Here is a 10,009-nt window from a genome sequence, read left to right as displayed (position 1 = left end):
CGTTTTCTATATAATTCCTGTATAATAATATAATAATAACAGATAATGTGAAAATACTGTTGCACATGAATGCGCATATAAATGTGGAACTCTGTAACAAGTTTACTGGATGTATATCTGTTGTAACTTACAGAAACCAATCAGAAGTCATATTCCAATAGTAAGAGTTTAATCAACTGAAATTGAGTTTTTACTTTAGGTTCCAGCACTTTGTACCCCGTTATTGCTGTCTCCACTGCTTTAATGTGAAATTTATCACATACCATTTTGAAAAAAAAAATATTTCAGATGGTCACTTATGATCACTTTCTGTCTTTTAATGAAGATCATTTTCCATGATCAGTATGACTTATGGATACAGATTGTGAACCTGTTGAAGGAAAGTTTGTTATATTGATACATAAAATATTTCAGCATTTTTGGTTACAATAAGGCTGGTGCAGTAGTACACTGCACATGTTACAAACTTTGCTGAATAAAACAAAGTATACTATATTTAATACAGAATTAATAGTCCAGTGTTTTTTTTTTCTAAATATGTATAAGGACATAATTAAAACTTCAGTGGAAGGAAAGTTTTGTGATACAAAGAAAAAACCTTAGCACATCCAGATGGAGCGTTAGTTCTTGGCACCAATCCCTGTGTTACTGCCAGCACCACCTCTCTATCTCAGTGTGCAGCTAAGTTATTTTCCATTGTGGGCACCTAAATGCAATTATTAACAAAGGCCATCAACTAGCAATCTGCTCAATATTAGCAACATGCTCTATTTATTAAAATGAGAACATTACCTTAATAGATTTAAGAACAGAAGATAGACATTACAGACTCTAGAAATAAAGTGAGCTTTGCCCATTAGTGAAAGGCTTTTAATCAACTAGGTGATCTAAACATCTTTTAAATAATCTTCATTTCCGTCAGCCCTGAGGAATCAAACCTTCAGAGCTGGGCTATTAAATAAAGGACTTAAAACCCCAAAAGTACAGAATATTTATTTATTTTAACTACTGATACACAGTATGAATAAATAAGAACAAGAAATCTATGAAAAATGTTACATACTTAAGTCTCAATTCACAAAGATTTAACACTGGGATAAAGATCTTTATTTTAACTATGTTACTTTATTTTTAGGCCTGATTCTACTCTGAAAATAACTGTATTTTTTGTTTAACTAAAGATCCTTATCCTTGTTGAAATAAGCCAATTGCCCTATAAAATAGTACAATGAATAGTGACCTAAGATGTACGAAGAAAAAAGCAAAGTGATAGATATCAGGTCTATTCCGACCATAATTCTTTTAGGCCATGCAAGCTGCAACTCAAGGTAGCAAATATTCAGTGGGGCAGAAAGTTGTTGCCTATTCAAAGTAACACTAAACACAGGAGTTAAACCTTAAAAACACATTCAAGTAGCTTAACTATTAACAAAAATGTTAATTATTTGGGTATCACTGAGCTGTAGATCCTCAAATCATCTCTGAATTGGTGCTGACACTGTCCTTCCTTCTGAAAGGTGGCTACTGTTGTTCCCCATGGTCCCTGTGTGTGTTGTAAAGTAGCCACCACTCCAAGCTTGCTCCTGTAATGGACTACAATCTCACATTTAGTTTATTAATTTGTATTGAAGCTATAGTCTATCACGGGGGTGAGCTTGGAGTGACTACTTTACAACACACACTGGGGCCATCGGGAACAGAGGTAGACACCCTCCAGAAGGAAGGACAGTGTCAGTACCAATTCAGAGATGATTTGAGGAACTACATGGGAAATGGGAAATGCTAACACTGGCTCAGTGTATATTTAAGCATGTAAATTAAGCAGGGGCAGGAGGGGTAGCTGCCTCAGGTGCAGTATTTTCACATAGGGAGAGAGGTGCTGGACCTCTGGATCCTGGGTCCCCAGCTCTGGCTTTCTGTTAGCTGACTGAGTGTGTAGACATCAGTGTCATTTATTTTAGTTACCACAGTAATAGTGGCAGAAGCAGAAGCAGCATACAGGTCTGCTGGAGGAGGAGAAGGGAGCAGGAAGCATGCCTTGAGCGCCACTATTAACCCCTCCCATTTCCTCATCCCCAATTTCAAATTCTAAAAGTCCTCAGGTATGCTCATCACATGCATACCCTGCCTTTCACTGGCCAGTCCTTAACACAACACATGTTAACATTTAACATACAAAATACACAGGTTAATGCATGAAATACACACATTACCTTGCATGTGTTAACACGTTGGAATGAAACAGCCAAGTGTAAAGGGGGCCATATTCTAATGCTCACAGTTACATACATTACATATCGCTTTTGACTTAACCCTTTTATTGACCTGATTCTAAATTTTAGCAATTACAAACTGCTATGCTGGGGCGTCCCATGGCGTGGTGTCACCCATGTGGCCACCGGGTCACACCCCGCCATGAGATCATTACCCATGTGCATGACTTGAACACGCACGCACGTGATGATGCCTGTGGCCATCTTAGTGATGGACGCCAGTGCCAAAAGAGAGAGGAGGGGACATTCACCCAGCGGGATAAGGTATGGCGCCGGGTCTTCGCCTCTCTTGTGCAACTTTTCAGAAGAGGTGACACCAAAATGACTGTCAGTCATTTTGGTGTCACCCCCTCCAATTGTGTCACCCGGGTGCGGGCTGCACCCCGCACCTCCCTAGTGACCCCGCTGCTGCTATGAGTTTTGTTATAGATCAACATCTAGTTAATTATGCCATGTATTATTGTTTCATATCTTAAATAAAGCTCCAGTTATAGAACTGGTACACACACCATTTTGTAATTTACAGGTCTATTCACAAAAGGGTAAAGAGTTTGGAGAAGACAGGAGAAGTGATCAATCTAGGACAACATAGCTGATTTGGAAAATTTCTCCCATTCAGCTCACTTTCCAGTTCAGCTATGTTCTAGATTGTTCACTTCTCCTACCTTCTCCAAACTCTCCACCCTTTTGTAAATTAGGCCTCATTCAGGCAGGGTGTACACGTCTGTGTGGTGCGCACGCCCTTAAATGGGCCAATCCCGGGAGGGACAGGTGCTGCGTGTAATTGCATGCAGCAGACTGTTCTTCCCTATGGGAGGACGTGGCTGTACGCTGTCATCCGTGCGAGTCCGGGTTTCCGCACTTCGATGTAGACAGTGTGTGTCCAAGTATGGTCACCGGGACCCCAGCACTGATGTGCAAGTTTGGGTGTGCAGACGACAGCATACAGCCGCGCCCTCCCATAGGGAAGAACAGGCTGCTGCGTGCAATTACACGCAGCACCTGTCCCTCCCAGTATACGTCCGTTCACGGGCGTGCATCCTTTTTCAATCTCCAAACACTGTCGTTTTTGAAAACCAACAAAGCTCTAATTTATCTTCCTCGCAGTATGGCAAACTGGATGCGTGTGCCCAGAAATGTACCGGCTTTGTGATTAGCTTACTGTGATTCTCAGAAGTTTGCGAAAAAATGTTAGGCAAATTGCAGGCCTCCCCTGTAATAGGAATTCATATTTGGTGTTGTAGTCTTGACCACTTCTACAGGGATGCAGACCCTGCAGCTTTCCTTATTACAACACTGAAATATCATCAGGTGGTTATAATGAAGATTGATTCTCCCAGTTAGAAATCAGTTATAGAAAGGATGTGTTGAGCCAGACAGCGATCTCCTTATTAAACAGAAAGGAATACAGCTTTGAAAATCCTTGCAATGTATAAAGTTTACCTGGAGGGGATTGGAATTGGACATTAAACATGCAGCCTAACTGTGTCTGTCTATCTTTTAGGCCTTACCAGTGTGGGCACTGTTCCCAGTCCTTTTCCCAGCCATCGGAATTAAGGAATCATGTCGTCACCCACTCCAGTGATCGACCTTTCAAGTGTGGCTACTGTGGCAGGGCATTTGCTGGTGCTACCACATTAAACAACCACATCCGTACTCACACAGGGGAAAAACCTTTTAAGTAAGTAGATTTGCTGATTAGAGTATTGACATCAACATACCATACACAGTACCTGGTGGATCTTCTTAGCTTCCCAACCTGTCTGGGATGGGAACAGACATTTATCTGTACAAAGGATAGCTGGATTTAGTACACCTCACAAGGATTTAAGTACACGTATTGTAGAAAACCAATGATTTTGAGGAGATCTAATTAATATGATTATGGAGAATATAAAAGAACGTTCTAATTAGCTATCCGCCCTTATGACTGTGCACATGACAAGGGGACATCTCTGTAGACCTAAAGAGAGGTCACCTTATGACTAGCAAAGAAAGGGCTTCTTTAGTGTCAAAGTGACCAGATTCTGAACATGTATTACAAAAACAAAGGCATGGCTACAAATATATATTATTTTTATATCTTTATTATATCTTATTAGGCAATTGTCATCTCTAACTAAAAAAAATAGTGACCTTCATTAATGTAGTCATTGATGAAGGAAATTAATCTGATTGCCAATAATATTGTCAAAATGTATTTTCTCTACTGTGAGGATATATTGTTAGTGTCCCTACCAGAGACTTGTTTTGCTGTCTTCTGAGCAATACTATTAGCTCACTATTAGAATGAGAAAATATTGAGCCTGATAAACCTCTTTAGCTTTGCTATGCTGTAATGTTAATTGTTTATGTAAAGGTCACTTGTATAGTATTACCGATACAGTAATGGTGCTAATATCTCTATAGTAGAAGAGCCATAAGCCTGGTTGCCCTTCTACTATAGAGATGTTAGCACTATTTCTGTATGCCTCGCTGATTGCCCATTTTGCATAGTGTAGTTGCCTGGCTGTCATGTTGATCCTGTTGCTTCAATACTTTAAATCACAGACCCAGAACTGAGTGTACAGGTAAGGATTTCTAACCTTCCTAATTTGCATGTTTGTTCCAAGTCAGTGACTCAAAACATTTTAAAGCTAGAGGTTCAGCCTAACAGCCAGGCAAGTAGCATTTTCAGAATTGCAGCCCCATATTTCTCTGTGAAAAGTTTACTTGAAAGCAGTTAAAATAATTAGTACAATGTCACTACTGAATACACAGCCAGGCGCACAGGATTAGTTCACCAACACAGGCCTCATAGCTGAAGGGAAACAAGTATATAATAATCCAAATTAGTCTCCCCCCACACCCCTTGTCAGCTAAGAGTGACACTATTCAATGACCTTCCCTGATAAAATAAAACATATGCAATTTAATTTTAGTGGTCGCCTTATTTTTTTTGCAGTGGCACATAGGTTTTCTACTATTTACAAGTCTCTTTACTGTATTTACAGGTGGGAGACTGTGATGAATAGCCCCCATTAGTGTCTGTTGTTGGGAGAAATGGAAAAAGCAATGTTAAAAAATCCTGCTAGATACATAATTGATTTCCCCTGACTGCTGTGTATATAGATTTTAGTAATTAATTGAAGAGGTTCTGAGGTCAAAATGGAAAATAGATTTATTTTAATGTTTAGGTTTTACATATCTGTTACCCTGTTTACTCAATGATTCTTTTCTGTTTTATCATTTTTGTGCACTTTGTGCTAAATATGAAATACAAATTAATACAGCAACTTTTTAAATTAATCTTCCACATTACCAGTTGACTTGGACGGTCTCTTACGCTACTGAAATATAAAATTATGAGTGGGTTTATGAACTCATTTGTCATTGCCAGCCCTGAATACATATTAAAATCAACTACTGAAGGAAGATAAGTTTCCAGTATGAGCTGCAATTTTCAAACGGTCAACCAGTGATTAGGGTGGTAGAGATCTACCCTACTTTTATGCTTATTTAATAAGAGTGTGAAGTAGAAAGCTATGTGCTGATTGACTTCACAGCCAATTATATGACTCTAGTCTGATCTGTAAAAGACAAATTCTTATGAGTTCTTATGAGTTAGTTCATGTTGCAATGCCCTATTAAAGCAAACCTTTGGCCTGAATATAAGTAGTAAGTCACCATTGTGATTTTTTGTAGAGAATCCTAGGAGCAAAGCTGTCTATCACAGAAATGGGCCAGTACTGAGGCATAGGAGGAGGGGTCGGAACATATCAGGTGATCACAGAAGCTTGTAGCTATTTGCGCAATATAGTGTCCTAATTTCTTTTGTTCAGGCAAAGATCTATAGCAGTGGTTCCCACCACTTGCGTACCCCCTGGCAGTCCATTTGTACCCCTCAGTGGGGGTGGTGCTAATAGTGAAGCATGTTGTGTGCCGTGCTGAGTGCTCAGTGTGGCCAAATTGCATACACAATAGGAGGGGTTAAAATGCCACTGTGTCTATGTCAGTGGGATGAAAAGGGGAGCTGGGGTGCGGGGCTCTTTGGGATATGCCATATAGCAGTGATGTGTCCAGTGTTATCTTGGGGGGCTCTTTGGGGTGCGGTCTGTGACACTGGATTACCTGGATCTAGGTTTCCTTGCACTTAAGAGAAGTAAAGGGCACATTGCTCAGCCTGAACTATAGAATAAGTGTGCAGATAGCTCTGCTTCTCAGGATTTCAGACCTTCTGCACACATTTCTCACTTCCCACTGCCATCGCCTTCTGCTATTACAAAAATATTTTCAAGTACCCCTAAGCCCTGGGGGTACTTGTACTTGTGCTGATCTATAGGATTGGGCAAGCACATGAAAATGTTTGCTATTCAAATTAAGAGGCAGTTAAATACATCTTTTCAGCCTAGAAATATAATCTTACTTCCATTCAGTGCATAGGGACATTTCAACTAATTGCAGATCTTGAGGAAATCTCAAACACCCAAAATATCTCAATCTGCGTACCTTGAGAATACTTTGTTCACCAGGAATACTCCCATACCATCTCTGCTATAACTGGGGCAAAAACTGGGACCGGATAACACTTTGGTAACCATGGCCCACGCTGTGTAAATGCAGTATTTGCAGGCTTTACCTAATAAATATGAAGTAACAATATATTCATACTAGTTCTTTTTTGTACAATTAAAAAGGAGTGTTATTTCTACACAGTTAAAGAGCATCTAATCCCTAATTCAAAAATGTAATATATTGCAGCTTGCCGGTCTTTGATTTGGTGGCTGCATTTGGATTATTTTTTCAGGCTTTGTTTTAGTTATTTAGTTATTTTCACCTGGTAGTCCTGTTGGAACTCGCTTCTATTCCTAGAATGACAACACTTACTCTTCTGTATCCAGACAACAAAAACAAGATTGGACGATGGAACTCCGTCCTCTGCTATTCTCCATAACAAAAAGGGGAGTAGTTTTGTAGTTCTTGGAGTTAGCTTAGAACAATTTAATTGATAACAGTCACCACAGGCAGAGAGCTCAGGATGTAATCGACGCACAACATTGTTGGCAAGATCAACAGGTATTTTTGAACTTATCAAACAGATATAGGAAGCTCTTTTAATGGTATATTTAACAGACCAAAAGGGATCAAATAAAAAAGTTAACTGTTAGGATTTACATACACATAAACCATCTTGTTGCCGCTGCCAGAAAGCTTACAGTGGCAGCAGCATGGCCCTATAAACAGACTCCAGACTGCTATAGCAACCGGAAGTTTGTTTATGTTTGTACAGTTGATTGCCAGGTATCAACTGGATGTGACTGGCAGCCATCCATTCACTGATCGTGCTTGCAGTGAGTGAACCCAGAACCGACAGGCTATGGTTGGGGAAGAAACTAATCAAGCTTAATATGCGCTTGATTAGTTTCACTGGAGTGCAAAATAAAAATAGGAGTCTAATAGACTCCTAATGTCTTCTTAAGGAGAACAAATCACTTCCAATGTGCTAACATTAAAGTTAGGTTAAAAAAAGGTTTAAAAAAATTAAATTTAAATAATATAAATTAAAATTGTTTTTATGTCCCTTGACAATTGCATAAAACATGTTAGGTATCGTCTATGCCAGAGTGAGAACATAGGATCTAGGGCCATCATTCACTATTAACACTAACATTATGACTTGTAAAGGCTTTTAAAGTATCACGTATCCCGTATTGGCAATTTTGGGTACCATAGTTTTTCACAATTTCACAGGCGCACACAATTTTCAGGCTTGACATATTTGGTACCTTTTTTCTTGATGGTTCCTCATCTTTTATACTTTGCCAACAAATTGGGTTATATAATGTCTATATGTTTTATTCTGCAGGGTCTCATATTTTTTAAAAACTATAATTTTGGTAATCTTCAGGCCTGAAATGTGCATTTGAATATGAGTGCAAAAACTGTTCTGGCAGTGAAAGGGTTACAGCAATCTCAGAAGTGAAAAAAATAATTTTAAATAAAAATAATGTTCTGATAACGCTTTATTAACTCTTATTTCAGGTCCATCAGCAGAGGGTGGGTACAATGCTAGTTTACTATTGGCTATTGCAAATTGAAATAGCCAATTGGAATCTAGCAATGCATTCCAATGGGAATTTTTTTTTCTTTTCTAATCTGACATCGCTCCGTGTCAGAATAAAGAAAAAAAAAGAAACAGGGACCGAGCAGAACAGCCAAGACGAATGCCGCTCAGCAGCATTCGGCTATTCACTCACTGCTGTTTGGCATCTATAAGAATAGACCGTTTTGTTCACTCGGCTGCCCTCGGCAGCTTAGTGAATAGACCCGTAACTCTCCGTTTAGCTTCTTCCTCCACTTGTTCCTTTAGCTATTTTTTTTACTGTTTTTGTTTTGCAATTGATCCATAAACCTTTTTATTATGTTTTCATGTGTTTTGTTTGTTCCTGTTGTGTACCATTTAAAAAAATACACAACATTTTTAAAAAACACCTTTAATTTTTTTTATTATTTAGCCATTCTTTGTACCGGAAGCTAATTTTAGTGTCATTATAAATGGTACAGGTCACAAAATAAATTACTTTTTATCTGCAGTAACAATAATTGTTTCAAAATTAACACTGATCAAAGTCTTCTTGTCTTTAGATTGCTTAGAAAATAAAGACATTTTTGCCAGACAAAATTGCCAAGTTAAAAAAAACCTGATTGTCCTGAAAAAAATTATATATGTGTTACTTTGGTACCATAAAAAAAATGTTTCACTACAGCAGAGATTGGTGGCATAGGCATCAGAAGAGATACATATCTAAGTTCTTCAATGGCAGCCTTTCTTGAGGAAAAACAATAGCGATAGGCTAGGAACAGTCCAGCTCAGCCAAATGACTAACCCTCCCAAGAAAGCTAGGGCAGGGTATGGCTTTCATGGTCAGGAAGTGCCTCCACACATATAAATAAGCAGATCAGGTGACCTCTCTCAGACATCTGTAAGCACCCTTAAATGTTATTGTATACTATTTGTGCCACAAATGAACACCTGAACCCAATATCTATCCAAAACTTTGTTTTGTGAATTGTCGTTTAAAGCTACTTTGTTGCTAAAACTAAAACGTAAACTAAAGCTGCAAAGAATAAGGCCAAATAGTTTTGCTGCTGTGTCGTGTGTGATCGTCAAGGCTAAGCCTGATGAAGGGACCCTGTGCAGTCCCAAAAGCGCTTGTTTTTCTGACAAGGAACTGCAAATAAATGAACATTTTGCTATCCTAAAAGGATTTGGTGTGCTGGTGACATTTCTATATATTGCTTTGTTTCCCCTAGACCCCCTCAAAACCCACAAACTTACCCATTGATCTAGCCAGACCAGTGCAGATTATTCTACTTTCTGTGATGAGGTGACAACACTAGACCACCTCTTCTGAAATCTGGGCAGCACTGTCATTCTCACCTCAGGGACTACAGTGAAATGTAGTGACCTACACATAATACAGTGATGACAAGCAGACGTGCTGACTTCCAGGTCCACATAGATGACAATTGACAATAGCTCAACAAATCTCAGACCACGACCATAGATGTGTTTCAAAGTGAGAAATCTGTGTCACATGGCCACTTCTGTGGACAGTATGAGACAAGCTGCTTTTTGGTCCAGTATGACATGTGGAAATTGAACGTTGATGCAGTGTTGGTGCTTATCACCAAATGGTTCTGGACAGATTCTAGAACACTGATTCAACCATCTGCTTTCTGGAACTCATCAATTA

General features: G+C 39.0%; 1 protein-coding gene across 1 annotated transcript in view; it reads left to right on the top strand.

Annotated features, from left to right (window-relative positions):
* Positions 1 to 10,009, top strand: part of PRDM6 (PR/SET domain 6) — a 119,715-nt gene that overhangs the window by 102,431 nt on the left and 7,275 nt on the right. Inside the window, exon 7 of the mRNA XM_018571095.1 lies at positions 3,778 to 3,954. Within this exon, the coding sequence (XP_018426597.1) occupies positions 3,778 to 3,954 (177 nt within the window). The remainder of the gene's footprint in view (positions 1 to 3,777; positions 3,955 to 10,009) is intronic.

Source organism: Nanorana parkeri, unplaced genomic scaffold, assembly GCF_000935625.1.
Source record: "Nanorana parkeri isolate BGI_ZX_2015 unplaced genomic scaffold, ASM93562v1 scaffold40, whole genome shotgun sequence".
NCBI lineage: Eukaryota > Metazoa > Chordata > Amphibia > Anura > Dicroglossidae > Nanorana > Nanorana parkeri.
This window is presented reverse-complemented; position numbering and strand designations above follow the sequence as displayed.